The sequence below is a fragment of the Sciurus vulgaris genome (genome assembly GCF_902686455.1).
Source record: "Sciurus vulgaris genome assembly, chromosome: 4".
In the NCBI taxonomy this organism is placed as follows: domain Eukaryota; kingdom Metazoa; phylum Chordata; class Mammalia; order Rodentia; family Sciuridae; genus Sciurus; species Sciurus vulgaris.
The window spans coordinates 88162654-88182605 of record NC_136464.1 but is presented as its reverse complement, the minus strand read 5'-3'; the positions used below and the strand labels follow the sequence as shown (position 1 = coordinate 88182605).

The 19952-nt window shown below is 40.6% G+C and overlaps 1 protein-coding gene across 1 annotated transcript in view; it reads left to right on the top strand.

The window, feature by feature from the left end:
• Window positions 1–19952, top strand: part of WDFY4 (WDFY family member 4) — a 288190-nt gene that overhangs the window by 133867 nt on the left and 134371 nt on the right. The window contains 5 exon segments of the mRNA XM_079138164.1: window positions 648–805; window positions 3138–3376; window positions 5719–5840; window positions 7430–7615; window positions 9217–9353. Of these exon segments, the coding sequence (XP_078994290.1) occupies window positions 648–805; window positions 3138–3376; window positions 5719–5840; window positions 7430–7615; window positions 9217–9353 (842 nt within the window).

Genomic DNA, 19952 nt, shown 5'->3' with positions numbered 1-19952 from the left:
TATCTCCTAGACTCTTTCTTGCCACAACATGAAAATCCTAACTTTCTGGTCTTTCTCCTGGAATATTTGATGTGTGAGAGTAGCAGAGCAGGGAATTCAGTGTGGTCAGAAAGCCTGTTTGGGTCCTGGTTCTGTCAATGGAAGGCAGTGAGATCTGGGGCAAAGGCCTGGATCTGTGAGTCTGTGAGTGAGGATGACAACTGTGGCAAACTCACAGGGTGGTTCTAGAGATTACCTGAGATCACTGCACACTCATTGAAGCACAGGGACTGCTGTGTTTGTGAGCACAGATGTAAAATCACTTTTATGGCTGTATTTTCTCCAATGTGAAAGCAAGCGCTCAGGTCAGCACAATGCCTTCTCATTTGCATTAGTCTTTAAATTCTCCTCCATCCTTATTCTGAAGAGACACTAGAAAAAATGCTTCCCCTTGCTTGCTCACAGCTTGGTTTCTATCATTGACCAGATTAATCAAGATCAATTTACTTTGTATGACTGTTCATTGGGCACCCTCAAAAGACTACATCTTTGGAACAATGAGGTTCAGAGATGAATAAGACATGGCTAGTTATGATAAGGGGCTCAGAGTTTACTGTGGAGAGAAGCATATTTAGACTCTGATTTTGGTCTTTCTCTGTTCCACTCAGGCAGTAAAGAGCCTCAGTCAAACATAGGAGCTGCTACTATTCCTTCCCTTTCAAACATCTCCTACTTCACCCAGAAGCTGGTGGAGAAGCTGTATGGTGGGATGTTCTCAGCAGACCCCAGACATATTCTTCTCTTCATCACAGAGCACATCATGGTGGTAAGAACCTGAGATGACTAGGGTGACAAGAAACTTCTTTATGACTGGTCAGGAATCTGTGTGATATGTTCCTGGTCATTGCTTCTTGGTCCAGCTGAACTTTTGTCCTTTACTGAAACAGAATCTGTTCTAGGTGGGAGGAATGAAGTGGTCCTTTAAGACCCAGGAAATGCCTGGTGGCCATTGAGTACCCTGCAGGGCTCACCTGCAGGACCCTTGAACGTCTCCTCAGCCTCAACTCCCTGCACAGGCACCTGACCTCTGTCCCTCTCAGACTCTACTTTCTTTCATTTGAGGTTTTACCGTGATTGTCAGTTTAACCTTAATTATTGTTATTACTTGGCAATGAAAAGGCCAAAATGGTCTTTGACTTCAAAGGATCTATTCCATTTTATTATTTTTAATTGGTCCTTTTTAGTTATACATGACAGCAGAATTCATTTTGATATAATTATATGAGCATGGAATATCTCTTAGTCTAGTTAGAGTCCCTTTCTTAAGGATATGACTGGTGGTGGGATTCACTGTGCTGTTTTTATGTATGTACACAGGAAAAATATGCCAGACTCCTTCCACTGTCTTTCCTTTGCTTATTCCCCATCCCTTTCTTCTATTCCCCATTGTCTAATCTACTGCACTTCTATTCTTCCCCTCACTCCCATATTGTGGGTTAACTTCCAGCTATCAGAGAAAACATTGAACCTTTGTTTTTTTGGAACTGGCTTAGTATGATAGTCTCCAGATACATAATATCCATTTCCATCTGTCATCTTTCTACCCTCCTGAAATGAAGACAGGACTCCATTTTTACCAAGTCCTATTATTCTTGCCTCTGTGCTCTCTAGCCTAGATAAATAGATCTCCACACATAGCCACACAAGCAAATGCATACCTATAGAGCTATCCTTAGATGTACACATGTACACAGAAGAGAGAAAATTATAAACCCAAACTTCTAGAGTTGCAAGAGGCCTCTTTTAGATCCTTGCCTCCCATTGCATGCTGGGGACTTTTGCTGATGAGCTGCCATGAACCCTCCCCCCAGTGAGGTGCTCACTATGGTGCAAGTTGTCCTGCCCATAGGATGTCTGTGAGTGTTGGAAAGGACCCTCTCTTACCATGCTAGAATTGCCACCCACAGATCCCAGGACTGGGCCTCAGCACAATGTTGAGGGCAATTATTGGTTTGGGCGATGCGTAGGTTGAGGCCAACCTGAGAAGTATGTATTGAGGGGTTTCGTCATGAATGACTCCAAGAGGGGAAAAGTATTTGTGAGCTCTGGGAAGGTTAAAATCATATCCTTGGGAAGTTGTGTTGAGAATGAAAGAATTTCTGATGGTCAAAGAAAATTCTCAGAACCAACACCAAAGAGCAGATGCCTGCCAAGGCTTGGTATCTGGCATTTAGGCAGTGCCAGATACCAAGCCCTCAGTTCTCCTCAGCCCTTTAACCTCAGTTTGAGAGATGCAGGCAGAGCAGAGAGGGCAGGGATGAAGACTTGAGGCCCAGATTCAAATAGGTTGAAATCAAACTGAACTTTGAGTAGAAACACCTGTACCACTCATAAAATTCTAAGGGAGCAAGCAGTAACTAATGTGATTTTTCTAGTAGACTGAAAACTTTACATGTGATTTGTGTTTTATGAACTTTTTACTGAAACCAAACATATATGGACCAATCAGTGTTGAGGTACTAATAAGGAACTTCTTCCCCCGCTGTAAGTTTCTCAAAAAATAAAATCCACTGGACTCCACCTGCTTTAGATGATATGGTAGTTAAGGGCATGGCTCAAGTGTCCAGTGTTTTTGACCCTTGCTGACCACCTAACCTCTCTGCCCCACAACCTCTTATCCCTAAAGTGGGGTTACCTTAGTGTCTACTTTATGGTGTTATGACATTTACATGAGGCAATATATTTAAATTTATGCAAATCAATGGAAACAAAACTTATAACACTAGGAATATAATAAATATTCTATACATGAAAATAATTATTAATACAATTAAATATTACTAATAGCATGTTCACATGCACTGAATGTCAACCATGTTACCAGTATTTCAGAAGTCTCTGGCCACCAGCTCTATTTTCTAAAATATGACTATAGTAAATTTTTAACTTTTTATTTTCACAAGTTTTTACCCAAATTCTGAATTGTCCTTATTTATCATTCTATTAAATAGAATCTCAAACTAGAAGAAACAAGTGTTATTTGAATTTCAGATTGTGTCTTTTTTTTATCATATTGTTTTCATGGAAAACTGGGTCAGTATCTAAAATTGCAAAGTGTGCTCAAGTGTATTTGTGTGTGTCTTATTTTTATGACACAGGTCATTGAGAACACCTCTTCTCAGAGGGACACTGCCATCAGTGCTTTATACAGCAGTTTGAACAAAGTCATTCTATATTGCCTCTCCAAGCCCCAGCAGTCCCTGTCTGAGTGCCTCAGCCTTCTCAGCATCCTGGGCTTTCTACAGGAACACTGGGATATCATCTTTGCCACCTATAATTCCAATGTCAGCTTCCTCCTGTGTCTCATGCATTGCCTTCTGATGCTCAATGCAAGAAGGTAGGAGCTGCCTGCTTATTTCCTTGCCTTCTGGTGTTCAGAATAGAAAAAAAAAAAAAAAAAAAAAAAGATTGAGAGGGAGCTAGACTGAGGTCAATATAAGTGATATAAACTTTTTGTTTATCCAGTTGTCTAAAATTATGTGCAATGTTTAATAATATGGTAAGTAATCCTCAAATGTGTCCATGAGATTTGAGAAACTAGAATCATCCTGAAATAATAATTAATCCTATTTTCATAATTCTACATTGTAAGATAACTTCACTAATTTATTTATTTATCTATTTATTTATTTATTTATTTATTTATTTATTTATTTATTTATTTTGGTACCAGGGATTGAACCCAGGGGCATTTAACCACTGAGTCACATCACCAGCCCTTTTAAAAAATATTTTATTTAGAGACAGGGTCACATTAAGTTGCATAGGGCCTCACTAAGTTGCTGAGGCTGGCTTTGAACTCATGATTCTCCTGCCTCAGCCTCCTGAGTGACTGGGATTACAGGCATACACCACCATGCCCGGCTTGATTTAATTTTTTTGAGGCAGAAAATGCTAGCATTAAATGTACACATTGATTGTTTTATACTGACAGATTAACATTGATAAAGGTAATTCTAGTATGGAAAAATTATATAATACGTTGTATTGTTCAAACCAGGGATAATTTTCTTTGCAGAAACACATACACACTATATATACACATATATGTTAAAAAAGCAACAAAACAATACCCATAAGCATGCTTGCCTAAAAAAAGCTAACAGAAAAATATTTAAATAAAAACTCTTTTCTTCAAGTCCAAGTTTTGAAAAATATGTTAGATATCTGTGTATATTCCCTGTGTCTCCCTTTGCATGACAGTACGCATATATAGGTTGAGAATCTCTTAACCAAAATGCTTGACCCAGGACTAAACTCAAAATTCATGTGCTTCATATAAATTTTATATACATAGCCTGAAGATAATTTTATCCCATACTTTTAGTGTACTTGTTTTAACTGGCACACATCACATGAGGTCAGGTGTGGAATTTTCCACTCATGGCATCCTGTCGGTACTCAAAACTTTTCAGATTCTGGAGTATTTTGTATTTAGATTTTTAGATAGGGATGTTCAGTCTGTATCAGGTGTCACCATCTCCTCAGCATCATGCAGCTTACAAATATAATCTCTTATTAGGAGGGCCACACTGAGTGTAGGGATAGAGAAGATTATACCATGTTACACTTGGCTCTTGTCCTTTTTATTGCTTTTATTTATCCCAGTACAAATTACAAGTTTGATCACTTAAATAAAACCCCCCAAATCCTGTGGATGTGACCACTTAACATTATAAAACACTGGAGCGGACCTGTCCTTAAGTGCTCTGGGAAGCACTGGGGAGTCCTCCTAGACTAGAGGAGGCACTCGTCTTTTTATTTGTCTGAAATGAAAAAACCTACTTTCAGGGTATGGTTAAATTTGGGGCGGTTTTTCTTTCTTCTTCACATTTCCAGAATTAAGCCCTATCCTTATTGAAAGCACAGGTGAAAAGAGCAGAATTCCTATTGGATTTGTGTGCTCAAAATGACACCCTCCTCAGAGCTTTCTATTACTTTTTTCTAGAAATTTTATGAATCAGGCATTCTCAAATGTTGGCAATTTTTCATCTCTATGTTTGCTATTTTAGGTTCAATTTACAAATGTTTGCTGAGTGTTGACTCAGTGCGGGAGCCTGAGAGGGGCTCTGAAATGAAATGAGGGCATGTGGACATTCACATGATAGGGACTCCCAGATTCCTGGGGAATCTAATACATAACCACTGTGCCCCCACTTAGAACTGTCTACATCATGTGTGGAACCCCAGCAAAATTAAAATGTAGGGCCTATACTCAAAATTTACCAAGTATTTAAATATGGTGATAGCAGAGTCCAAGCATGGAGCCCTTCCAAGTGCAGACCCTGTGCAATTGCAGCTTGATTGGCCCCAGCTGCATTCAAAGTAGAACAAAATCAATGTCAAACAAAGGAAAATTCAGATCCTTGTGAGTACATAAGAAATGATCAATTCTGATTGCAAGGAACCAGAAGAGGGTTCAGGGGCCTTCTGGGACCATGAATAGGACTTCTCAAGAAGATAAGGGCTTCACATGAAGATAAGGTGTTTTCCAATTATCCAGAAAACCACCATACAATATTTGCTGCGGAACTTAATATGCATTTGCTTTAACTTGATTTAAAACATTTTTCCATATTGATAAGTACTGGGTTTGAAAGATGGTGATTTGTAATAAAGAACCATGGAATAGTCTCAAACTTGAGTTTATACTGAAAAAAAGAATCTCTTGTCTATTAGTTATCCAGAAGGATTTGGATTGGAACCCAAGCCTAGAATGACTCCTTATCATCAAGTCTTTCTTTCCCCAAATGAAGAAGTAAAAGAAAAAACAGAGGAAGACTTCCCAAGTTTGAGTGATGGTACATTTTATTTATTCTTTACTTTCTATATAGGGGGTTGTGGATGGATAGTTGTATCTGCAGGGTTGCATTCTTCAGTCTGTCTTTCCCAAGTTAAAAAAAAAAAAAAAAATACTATTAAGGAAAATTTCAAAGATAGAAGAGGACTTAGGAAGTCCCAGAGTGATGTAGTAGCCCAGCAAATTAACATGGTAGAAAATAACACCAGAATGATTGTTGCATATTAGAAATAAAATGAAAAGGGATAGATGGTTTGATGGATGGATAGAAAACTATGTGGGATTTAGTTCCTCTGGAAGCCTGGCCTACTTGTTTAAATTCCTGGGCATCTCACTTTAAGTTGAAACTGGCATACCATCTTACCTAGCTCAAACCTTTGTGCCTAGTTATCCCTTAGCTCTGTTCCATAGAAAATGGGAAAGCAAAAAATAAATTCATTACTTTCTATATAAGACTTCTGGCTTGGTAGATTTTGTTCTTGGATTTACTGATGTCAACTCAAGTTAAAGGGATCATAAATTTATATATAACAAATGTGTATGTATCTATCCACATATATCTATTTATATATACACATATATCTATGTACACACACACATACACACACACACACACACACACACACACACGGCAGACAGTTCCATGTGTTTAAGAGATTGCACACTCTATCTTTTGATTCAGGAAGTGGAAGCTTCACTAGGCCTTTTTTTAACCTCGGTTTACAACTGTGCCACTTTGTGATATCTTGTGATATAAAATCTCAGGCACAAGTGCCTCTGTGTTCTGGTCACATAGGTGCCCAAAAAAAGTGCTCAAAAATCTTGTGACTTTAAAGTTTATACAGACACAGTTTTAATCACAGCATGAATATAAGCACTTTGTACTTGGATGATAGAACTGGACTGGGCAACATCTACCTCTGTAGGGTAAGATAAAATAGACTCTAGAAGGTTAGAACCAGAGAGGGACCCAGTGATTCAAGATCAGGAAATTTAGGCACAGTTTGGGGGACTGTAGATGTGGGTTCAGCAGGCAGAGTTGGCTTAGTAGTTTTGTCCAGATCTGAGCAAACCCAGGGAACTGAGGTGAGTGGGTTTGGGGAAGAATGATCCAATACTAGGAAAAAGGACTGAATTAGGTCCTGAGCTCCTCGTCACAGTCTACAGCTTGAAATCTATTCCTCAGAGAGACCAACATGTATGAGGAGGTTGGAAGGAGCTATTTAGCAGGAGCTATCTTACTACATAGGGTCACACAGAGCAACTCCCTGGTATCCAACAGAATTGGCAGGGGATGTGGGGGAGAGATTCCCTCCCATCAGTCACTCTTTTTCAAGACCTGGACATGTCAGGCAGGTGTGACTTGTTGGTAAAAAGTTAGACGTAGGGAAAGGTCAGCTTTTGTGGATGCTGGTAGCATTGTCAGCCCTGTGGCTCTATATGCTGATGCTTCTGGCTGGAGTTTTCAAAGCTGGGAGTGATATTCAAGACATTAAGAAACATGGAGGTAAAATACACCATGATATGCCATCTTTTAGCCCTCTCTGGGAGTGAGGCTGTCCTGATTGTGCCATGTGCTCTCTCTACTAGTCCAGCACAATATCCAGAAGACTGTGCAGACTCTCTGGCAGCGGCTCGTGGCTCAGAGGCGGCAGGCACTAGAGGACACCGTCAAGATCGATCTCTCTGTGAAACCTGGAGAGAGTGAAGTGAAGATTGAAGAGGTCACCCCACTCTGGGAGGAAACAATGCTCAAAGCCTGGCAGCATTACTTAGGTCTCTCCATTCAGTGCCAGGGGATGGGAACTTCTGGGTTTTATAAAGCCATTCCTTCAAGGTTCCACTTGAGACCCAGAGCTTTTTCTATTCAAACCGTAGTCTTATGCCTTTAATTGGGGTTTATATCATTGAAACCTCATGTATCTTTCTCACAGAGAAATAAAATGCTGCTTTCATCTTGGATGAAAGAAAGGTAACAAGTAGCAACCAAACAAGTAGATTACTCTCTCTTAGAAGGGTGGGCACTGGGTCTGGGCCCAGGGCCCTGGAGTTCCAGGTCCTGCCCTGATGTTCACCTGCCAAATTTAAAACCTTGAACCAAATTATGCAGCACTGAGCCTTGAGTTTCTAATGCCTTCTCACTTAATGATGTGAATGACTTCATCCCCCAAATATTAATGTGATAGTGACTCAACACTTTTGCCCTCGTATTAGTTAATGAAGCTGCGGGAATGTGGCCTTAATTTTGTTTTTAAGGAGGTCATTGCTCTCAAATTATGGCTCTTATCTTTAAGTCTTTTAGCATTACAAAATTCAGAGTGATTCGAGAGTTTACTTTTTTCTATGTAATTGTCCTGGATCATCCAGAGGTATAGAAACTTTATTTAACTGGCTTTCCAAATTAGTCCAGGTAAATATGTGTGTACATATCTGCCTTAGTCTATTTGTGCTGCTTCGAGAAAATATCACAGAATAGACAATTTATAAATAATAAAAAGTTATTTGCTCACAATTCTGAATTCTAGGAAGTTTAAGATATAGGCACCAGAATATTCATTGTCTGGTGAAGGCTCTTTTCTGCTTTCAAAATGGCACCTTGTTGCTACATCCTCTGGAGGGGAGGAACTCTATATCTTCACATGGTAAAAGGGTTGAAAGAGAGAAAGGGCCCAAACTACTTTCCTCCAGTCCTTTTATAAGGCACAAATCCATTCAGAAGAACAGAACCCTTAAAACAATACACTTAATACAACCACAGTGGGAATTAAGTACCAACATAAAATTTGGAGGGAATATATTTAAACCATAGCAGTAATTATGTACATACACACAGAAGTTGAAACCAAAGCATCAGATTCCACTTTAGGGAAAAGTGTAATAAAATTGAATACATATACCCAAGCAAATACAGTGGAATAAAATGGCAAGATGGACCTTAAACTTACAAGTGATTCTCTTTGGGCCAACAAAAATATATTGAGCAGTTTTTGTGTTCTAGGTCCTTCATACACATAATTTTGTGTAATCTTCATGACACCCCAGTGACTTTACATACCATTATTCCCATTTTACAGGATGAGAAAACTGAGGCATAGCAACTTAGCTAACTTATCCAATGTCTCACTCTGAGTCAATGAGTGGTGGAGCTAGGAGCTTAAGCCAGGTCTAGTGACCCCAAAGCCTACACTGTGTTTCATAGCCCAGGGTGCATTAGAATCTGGTAGTGCGAGCTATAGCTTGGGCTGTTTCCCTACTGGATTTAGGCACACTATGCTTGTGTCCCCTGACTAGCACTTTGAAAGACAAGCCAGCTATCAAAATAGTGTATGCTCTCCTTTCAACTTCAACTCTAATATTCTTTGCTTCTCTGCCCCCAGCATCTGAGAAGAAGTCACTGGCCAGTCGCTTGAGTGTCACACACCAAAGCAAAGTTGCTTCGTGGAGTGGGAGCCTGTCCTCAGCCATGAGGCTGATGCCTGGGCGGCAGACCAGGGACCCTGAGTGCAAAGCAGAGGTGAGCCCAGACTCCTTTTCCTTAGAGATTCTCAGGCATTGGCTACAAACCTCATGAGTCTCTTTTCTGTTGTCTATCCCTGAACATGATCTAATTCCATGTTCTTTGAGTGCCTAAGGGTGCATGTGTGCTTTACCAGTTGAGGCTACATGTAATGAAGCCAGGTGTTAGGCAGGTTTTAACTTGAAGTGAAGATAGGCTCCCCTTTCATGCCAGGAGTGGGTGTTACTTATGGAATTAAAAACTAAGCTGGTTCTTTTTCACATTCTTTTTTGGAGTTAATGTGTGTTCAGAGGACACTAGCCTGATGTTCAGCAGGACCTGGGTGTGTAAGCTCATCCAGGGGAACTGAATCTGACTAGAATCCAGGCAGACTGAATCTGACTAGTCTAGGTGGCTCCATTTCTAGGAGACACAGTGGTGGGCCTGCTTGACTGTGTGGGGTAGAGTCATTGGGGTTTTTCTAATCTAGTTTTTGAAAGCTATGTAAAAAATCATCCTAAAATTCAGTGACTCCAAAGAATTTGGAGCACAATTAGACAATAGGGTCTCTGTTCCATGATGTCTACAGATCAGTTGGTATCTGAATTTTTCATCACTTTACCAAAATACTGAATAAGAACAAATTAATAGAGGAAAAGTTTATTTGAGCTCACAGTTTCAGAGGTTCAGTTCATAGCTAACCAATTCCATTATTCTGGTCCTGAGTTAAGTAGAACATCATGGCAGAACATTGTGGCAGGAAAAAGGCAGGAAAACTGATCACCTTATAGTAACCAGGAAGCAGAGAGAAGGTGCGGGGAGCGGAGCCAGGGACAAAAAGATATAATCCCTAAGGCATCCCTGCAGTGATCTACTTCTTCCAACTATGCCCCACCTGCCTATAGTTACTCCTCAGTAATCCATTCAAATTATTAGTCCATCAAATGCATTAACCCACTGATTGGGTTATATCTTTCATAATATAATCATTTTACATCTTGTATTAACGCAGGAGCTTTGGGGGGACACCTTATATCCTAACCATAACAGGATCATCAAGGGCTCAAATACACATCTGGTGGTTACTGCTGGCTTTAGGTTGGGACTTAAGCTGGAACATTGACTGGAACACCTACACATAGCCTCTCCATGTCAATTGGGCTTCCTTGCAACAATGGTGGCAGGGTTTCCAGAGGTAGTGATGAAAGGGTGGGTGCAGGGGGAGAGAATGAATGACAGCACAAACCCAGAAGAAACCATACTGCTTTTCATGACCTCTCTTCAGATACCACATTGTTGAGACAGGCATTTGCTCAGGTTCAAGGCAAGAGAACTGGATTCCATCTCCCGTGTAGGAGTGGCAAATTTCTACAAGAACCTGTGGGAAATACTGCTGAGGCTCTTTGAAAACACAATCAGGCATGTATTCCAATGCTGGGGTCATGGACTTATCTTTAGAGGCTGACTATGATTGCAACTGGACATGATCTTAGGATCAGGAGACTCTGAGGCAAATTCCTTAATTTCCCTGAGTTTATCTCTTTATTTATATTGGGACACATCACTATGTGAAGAAAGAAGGGGAACCCAAGGGGATGGAGCAGATAGCTGACATGATTGTACCTCTCAGCCCATGCAACTTTGGGAAAAGAGGTGAACCCCAAGCTCCACCTGCTCAGAATGAGTAGTGGTCAGTTACTAACTGGGAGACACAGTCAATAGATAGGGAGAAGGAAGGAGTAAAAGGCTGCCTACAACTGTCCAGGAAACTGGGAAAGGAGGCTTTCTTCCTGCCAAAACCCAGGAATCATAGGCTGCCAGGTAACATGGAGAAAGAAGCCAGATATGGAAGAAAAGACCAGAAATGAGCTTGGTTGGGCTGCCCAGCCACCTGGTGCTGAGAACTGAGGAGAAAGCCTGCTTCTCATTCAAGCTGTGTTCTGAGGGGCACTGGTGTTCTGAAGGCATTTCTCATTCATCTGTTTAATAAATGTTTATATTAAGTACTTACTCCATGCCTTGTTCTACACACTGAGGTTATAGTAGAGAACAAAACTGATATGTTCTCTGCATTTATGGAGCTGCATTCTAGGGAGTGAAGGTAGATGATAAGTACACAGATGAATCTGTAAACGTTGGGGATGTGGCTTGCAATGAGGAAAAATTCAGCAATGTAAAGGGAAGAAGGTGGAGAGAGAGGAGACCAGATATTTAGATGGAGGAGGTCCACAAAGCTGTTTCTGTCAAGGGGTTATTGGAGACACCAAGAGACTTGAGGAAGAACATGATCCAAGTGGGGTTCAGGGAAAGAACAGGTCAGGCTGAGAGGACATAGCACTGAGGCAGGCACATACTGGGTGTCCCAGGGAGCAAAGGCTTGTGTGGCTTCTCTGAGATGGCAGAGGCATCTGCAGACTCTCCAGCTTCCAGGCAGCCATGGGGGAATGTCTCCCTCAGCTTTTATCACCAGGAAGAACAGTGCTTCCAGCAACTCAGTGGAAGAGATTTTGTAAGTGACGGTGTTTTTCTCTTGGATCTGGAATATGGACAGTCAGAAGCTTAGAGAGATAGGCATGGTCCAGCTTTTGTAACTGCACACAAGTCATGGGATAAAGTTCTATAAAGCACACACATATATGCATGCACACACACACCATTCCCTTGGCACCTACCTTTCCCTTGACCTTCACTTTCTCTTTAACTTGATTATTTCTATATCCTTTCAACAACTTAAAGTATTCTGAGCAGTTTTAAAGACAAATTAATTTTTGAAACAAAGGGTACTATGCTTTAATTTTAAAAAAATAAACTTTGAGGGGAGGCAGGCTACAGCAGTAACTCAGTCTAGGCTGGACACAGGGCTTCCCATTTAGCAGGCCCTTAAAGAATGAGCGTGGAGGGGTTCAGGAGGGAGTAGAAGGCTCCCCCTCCTTTCACTGAAATGAAACTCACCAGCCTCAGACCCCACATCCATCACTCATCTCCATGAGCTGCCTTTGTCACTACCAGAAGGCACAAGTTCTCAGGTACATATGTATACTGTGATGTCATAGGATAAGAGCATCAACTATTTGCCCTGGGGTCTGTTTAATTATTTTTAAAAATTAATTTTGATTATTACAGCTGATTACACCTCAGTGAGCAATGTAATTGATATTTTCTAATGTATCCCAAGGAACATTTTGTACAACACGCTTTTTGTTGTTGAAGGTTAAAGACTCTGTTATTGGTTTTTCCCTAAATATGCCCACATCATTAGTCCCTCCAGTGAGGAGGTCGCCATCTGGAAAAAGCAGCATGGAGACATTATTCAGGCACAAGTGCATGAAATTGGTGTTTTTGCATCTTCTGTCTCTCTTCTGGAAAGAAGAGGCTTGTAATTAAAGGAGTTGATATTGGAGGAAGCATTATTCATTTGGTGTTATTCCTTATCATGTCAGCCGCTGACAGCTCTATAGCACTGATAAATTGTTCCAGGGAGTGAGACATATGATATAGGATTCATAATTTCTCTTACACCTATCTTCATTTTCAATAGAAAATGTTTTCTTCTTGGCAGGTGAACTGAACTTTGAAGCAAGGTCTATTTGACAGATGCTATTTTTAAATAGATGCTGTTTTTTCTTTTTCTCTGACCCCAATTCTCAGTCCCTTCTGGATTCAAATTGTGAAGTCTCTAGTATGGCAAATGGTGTGGGTGTTAGCCTGCTGGACAGAGGATGTGTACTTGGGCTTTCTTGAGGTCACCAAAAGCCAACTCAGGGTGTTCTAGAATCCACTTCATCATGTGCACTCATGGCTTGGAGAAATCCAGGGTGCACACTCTGACTAGCCATTTCTCTTCCTAGCAAGGAATGTGACTTTGCTGTCTGCTCGATTTCAGATGTCCTTGCCAGGGATGTGGGAAGTGTGCTTTAAGAAGGTTCTGTGGAACTCTGCAGAGCATAAGAGGAGAAAGAGCCAGAGGATATAGAGGTGGGAATACAGGGCTACTTTTAGCCCCTAAAAGGGTGAGAGTTCCCTGGGTGGACAGAGTCCTGACCTGTGTCTTGAGTGTGAGCTAGACTTTACCCCTGGGACCAACTGTCCTCTGTAGATGTGTGGACAGCTTCCTATGCAAGGAACCAGCTGGGTTCCACACCAATAGGGTGGCCCCAGGCTACCCTTCAACCCAAACTCTGATGTTGCATAGAGGAACTCAATATCCCATGCAGGAAGGCTGGTCCCATGTCCACCACACGTCCATGGTTTTGGAGATGGATGGGAGAGCTTCCATTTCCTATTTCCAATGCCATTTATCAGAAAACTGAAATGGCTCACAGAAGGACGTTGGGACCCTATGAGAATTAGCAGAAGGGAAACTGGAAGGCACCAGAAGCCTGAGGCTGACACACTGGGGCTGCTAAAATACCACAGATGTTTTTGTAGCAGTTCTACCTTTGCCCTGGCAAGGACAAGAGAGCATTAGACATTTGCCTGAGGTGCCCTGGGGTTCCTCTAAAGATAGCCTCTTGCCCAGATGCTGGGTGCACCAGCAACCATCCACCAGCAGAGCCATCCACAACCATCTGCTTCTTAGCTGGTCAGGCACCAGGCCTGCTCTGTCCCAGCTCCAGCCATGAAGCCAGCGCTGTCTCCAGAGGAGGACAAGGTGCTGACTGAAACCAGCAAACTGGTAACAACTTCATTAAGGGCAGCCCTTCCTGAGGTCCTTGGCAAAGGATGTGACATTTGTGACCATCCACTCTGAGCACTTCACTCATTATCTCTTTAAAACAAATCCTTGTGGAAAATTTCAAACATATACTAGAGAAAATAATAACGATGATTCCCTATGTATCTATCCATCACTTCAACAATGTTAAGCTCTTGATCAGGCTTATGACCTCCCTATCACTACCCATTTTCAGGATTCTGCCTTGAACAATTCTGAAGCAGCATCCTAGACAGTGGATCTTTACAGGTGTAAATATTTCTGTATACTTGTTTTCTCTTTAAAGAAATTATGAAAGTCGAATAAAAATTGCACAAAAAATTGCAGAACTCGAAGGCTCTGGCGATTGTCAGGGGGGTGACAAGCAGTTCCTAGTCTTTGCTGCCATGTTTGTGTCATCCCCTGCTAATGAGGGGCAATGATCTTACTGGGGCCCATGGCATGTTGAGTCACAGAGAATCACCTGTCACACTTCTAGGAAAAGAGAAAAAGAGGTCTGCTGATGGCAAGGCTTCCTTTTAGTTTAATGCTTTGACTTCTCTGGGTTTGTAGAAGTGAATAGCACTTAAGGTAAGCCTCGGATTTCATCCTTTGGGACTCAAAAGTGCATGACCAGGAGAGCTCCAGAGGTAAGAATGGATTTTCAAAACTAGCCAGAATGGGAAGTGAATGGTAGAGTGGAGGGAAGAGCCAAGAAGTCAAAAGGTAATTGTGAAAATAGAGATCAGAATTCTCAGAGATGTCCTGTTATAAAAGAGATAAAGATGAACACGTTTAAGAGTTTGCGGGAACTTATAAAACCTGGAATTCAGAAGATCACTGCACTGTATATTTTTACATATGTGTGTAATAAATGCAAGATAATGTTGTTGGATGAGAGAGAGAGAGGGCTTCTCTAGGAGATGAATGTGACTTTAAAAGAGATGTTTGGGAACAGGTGACCTAAATTTGGAGGAACATTAAGAGCAGGAGGACTTCTAAAATTGGAGGGGCAGAGAGAGGAACACCTTGGTAATGTGTTCTCACTGGCATGGTGGAAGAGTAGAAAGAACATGTCATGCTCACAGATCAAGAGATGAGCAGACTAGAGGGACAAAGAAATTGAAAACTGGAGAAGCACCCCAAAACCTGAATACATGGACTTTATAAGGAATTGCAGTTGTGTACTGTTGGAATACTCTGCTGTGTTTGATGTAGGAAAAGTTATGTGAGCAAATAATTAAATGGTATGCCTTTACTCCATGTCCAAACAGAGAAACAACATGTATCCCATTTGATTACAATAAAAACAAATTAAAAAATAATCAGAAGCAAAATAATTTATACTTGGAAAGTATAACTTGCTTTACTGGTGTGACTGATGTTACTAAGATCTTCCGCTAACTGGGATCTTGATTTTCTTAATTGTGGTGGGCAAGGCTGCCAAAGATTTACTTTGCCCAGATGCTTTTCCAGAGATAAGTGACCCCAAAGTATTGCCACTCTCCACAGCCTGGTCTTGGAGCTCTTGGAGCTCTTTTTCAGGCTGCTGAACCAGGATTCTTTCCAGAAAGGACTTCCATTATGCTCTGGTTGTGGTTGGTATTCTGAGGATAGAAAGAGAAAAATGATGAAGTCCAATGTTTTATTTTTAAACATCAGAAGTTTCCTTTCTCACTTGGACTAAAAGTACATATAGCATGTGTCTTGCAGAGAGCTGTACTGCAACATCACACCCAAAATGTGTGCATGTGGCCCAGTGCCAGGTGATGAAGTTGGGACCCCTGCAGGGCTATGGAAACCTAGCCAAGGCTTTGGAGGTGGAGGAGAAGGGAGAGAATTAGCTCTTTAGGCTTTCTTCCAGTCTGGTCACTTAACCAGGGACTCTTTTTCTCATTTCCTCTCTTCCCTGGACTGACACACACATGAGTACACCATATACACACACTCTCACATTCAGTTCTATAAACCCACCCATGCCATCAGTGAGAAGTAAGCTGGGAAGAGCTGGTTTGAACAATAGGCTCCATATCATAACTGCTCAGGAATAGCATAGCCGCGTGTCATTTAATGAGGATACAGTCTCAGAAATACATCCTTCAATCAGGTGATTTGTTGTTTGAACATTATGGAGTGCCCTTACAGAAACCCAGATGGTATAGCTACAACACGCCTGGTCTGTATGGCAGATATATGGTACCGCCTAGTACTGTTAGCACCACAATGAACAAAACAACATGATTAAGTCAAGCACAAGATAAAATGATACAGTCAAGAGATATGGTAAACATGAGCCAGATGAGGCTGCTGCTGGTGTGACAGAGTGTACTGTTTTATAGGCAATGTTTTTATAAGTAGAAGGAATACAAACTAAAATAACTATTAAGAGTATGATAAATACATAAATGAGTTACCGAGTTGTTCATAATCACTATCGAGTATTATGTACTGTACATAATTGTGTGTGCTGTACTTGTATAGCACCGGCTGCACAGCTGGATTAGTTATACCACTAACGTGAGCAATGTGTGGTGCTACAACAACTGGTCAGTTACGGTGTTAATAAGTAATGGTAATTATTCAACTCTCTTATGATCTTATGAAAGCAATATTGTATGTGTGGTCTGCTGTTGGTTGGAATGCTGTCATGCCACACATAACTGTAGTTTCTCACAGCAGAGGTTTTGTAAAAACAGCAGCGACCCATCACAGTTTTAGCATCCAGAATAGGTGGGTAGGAGAGCATCAGGCTGATGGAAGACAGTGACCATTCTTTTTCCATTTTAAGCAAGTCTTAAGTGTCACTAGTCTATCACAAGTCCCTGTTACAGGAGTTTGAAAATAGATGTAAATGAACAAAGCAAACACTGATACCTTTAATGATGTTTCTTTACCAAGTGCATCATTTGTGAGACATCTTTATCTTCATAATAGAAGGATAATTAACATCACTAATTATCTAATTAAGTTCATTAGGCATCCACCAACAGTGCACCGTGAAGTTGACATTATGTTCTACTGTCAACAAATGCTTTTGATTTCTTAGGAAGTAATTAAAATGTAAATTAGCATGTGATTATATGCACAGGGGAAGTTTTGAATCAGATATTCATTTCAAAACTGCTTAGAGCAACATAGTTTTTTTCTTCTTCAATAAAAGCAGTCATTTTGCTATTAGCAGTGTATATTAAAGTTGCCATTCGGCTCTTCAACGTTTGAATAATAGCGAGATTTTGTACTACATGACACGGAGCGCTGAGTTGATATATTTGTTGTTGTGCTTTGTGGGTTTTTTTTCCTTATTTGATCATTTTATTTAATATGTTTGTTTATGGTGTGTCCTTTGTGTTCAAAAAAGAACACAGCTAATTTTTTTTCTGAAAAATTCCTGTAAATTTAAATTCTGTAGCCAAGCTTGCACTTTAAAGATGTTTTAGGGAAAATCTTTTAATGTATCTTTCCTGTCAGTTAGGTTGGGGAATGTAATCAATGATGGATAAGAGTAGGTTAGGTATGTTCCCCTACCTACCCACGAGAGAAACAACTTATCAAACTTGTGGTACAGCCATTCTTGATTCCAAGCAAGTTCACATTTTTTTCCTGATTTCTTTGGGCAGGCCCTTAGTTTCTGATGAACCATGATATCTGGAATGAGCATACTAAATGCAATAGCATCCTCAGGTTAAGACTCTTCCTGGAATATCACCAAGTCCCTGGATACCTATGAAAAAGAAAAAATCCCCAAGATAGAAGCCACCAAGTCCAAAACCCCAGTCTTTCATCCTTTGAACAATCCAGAGTGAATTCTGTCATGCCCTTCTCTTACTAAAGAAGATAGCCCAGGACAGGTGATGCCCTCTTTGTCATCATCCCTCATGAAAATACTGGGTCATTTGAGCATTGAGCTGATGTTATCTGACTCAGGTGAAAAGGAAAATTCTCCTGTCATGATATCTGACTCCCTCAATCTCTTCTTGGTTGGGTTTTCCAGGGTTGGTTGGTGCTGAAAGGTCCCTTGCTTTGTGTAAAGATTTCAGACAAATGCTCAGAATGTAGAGGCCTAGCACAGATTGTCTTTTCCCCTTGAAAGTATCAAGTTAGAACCTGGCTACCAATAGAGTTAGCTGAACCACTAGCTGTCCATTGTTGTGGGTGAAGGCAGATATCCTGATGGTCCAGATTGCATCTGGTCTCCCAGGGTGTGCAGGCATCATGATTACACTACAAGTTACAGTGGACATGAGACCTGTGCCCTGCAGTGAGCTGTGGCATCACCATCCAGCCCACGGACCTGCACCAGGACCAGGGATCCCTAGAAATGAGATAGGCATCTATGGGGTGGGCCCTGACCTCTTCCAAGCTTTTTGGTAAACTCTTAGTTGTGCTGTAGTCTGCATCCATCTGAGAAAGGTCACCTTCTTCTCAGTCATCCACCAAGAAGGGCTCCTCTAGCTTATTCATGAAAATTACAATGGCCAGCTGGAAAGACCCCCAAAATAACCTGAGAATTCCACTGTTAAAATCAGATAATGCTGATCTGATGTGCAGCAAACAACCACCTTGTCTAGCCAATAGAATATTCTCTACCAGGATTTTCCTTTTGAATGTTTTTTTTTAACTTACTATAAAATGTAGCCTACCATGTTATGACAGGTTAGTAAAATCCACATGCAAAATGAATGATCAGCAGCAGCAGTAATTTTCTTTATCCCATGATTGCAATCTTTTCTCTTGTTACCTGAATTCTTCCTTGCTCAAAATGTCACTAAAGGATAATGCTCACTATAGGCTTCATCACCTGTGAGTGGTAGAAAGTCACCTCTGACTACTTGGTCATTCGGTATCAGGAGAGCTGGGGTTAAAGCTTTCCTTGAACCCATCCAGAAAGCAAGCACTGAGGTTATGCAAATTTCAGAAATTAATGAAATATTCTGCACCTGAGGTCACCACTGCCCCTTGAAAGGTGTATTGTATCTAAATCATACTTTTACAAGTACTTACGGAAAGACAATCAGTTCTTGCTCCAAAGACTTCTACCCAAACAGACATGCCTAGTCTGAAAAGTTAACTAGATTTTCTCACTCTGCTCTGCTGGTTATTTATTGGTTCTTTTTCCTTTCTCTTCTATTTTTTTTTTTGTTGTTGTTATTTTATTAAAGTCAGGTTAGTTATGTTTATTTTTATATACACTGAATGTCATGGAGAAATATTTTAGTGACTTGATGTCCCAGTCTGTAACTCAACTCCAATATTTTAATGTCTGTAACACTTTACCATATAAAATTCAATGCCTACATTTATTGAGTAGACATAGGTTGCTTGCTAAGAATGTAAAGATTAATAACACATAGTCCCTAATTTAAGGAGTCCATGTGGTGTGGTATCTCCCTAGTTAGATGGCATGCAAGAAGAGTCACAGTGGATGGGTTTCAGAAAAAAAAAAAAAAGTGTGTATGAACAAAGGATTTAATAATTATAAACAGATTTGAAATTAATCAAAGAAATCTGGCAATATGAAGGAAACCTGGGGTGAGTTCTTTCTGAAGAGTAAATATAGTCCTTTATTTGAAAGGATAATTATACCCAGGATCTATTTTAGGTTTGAATTTGTATATACTGGGTTTCCTGATGAGAGGTATACCTGCAATCTGAAAACTGAATTGTGGTGGGAGTAAGATATTTTCATCCCAGGAAATGCTTTCCATTTTTAAGTCATGACTTACAAAGGAAACACATTTTTGTTCATTTCTCTTAATTTAAATATTTAAAACTTAATGTATTCATCAATGCAAAAAAAAAAAAAAATGTCTTAGCATTCCAAAAGACAGAAGTGTCCCAAACTATATAAATGATAAAACGGCAGATGGTCGTGGAGTGGAGAATCAGTCTGGGGCCCTCCTGAGGCGCTCCTGCCATTCACAACC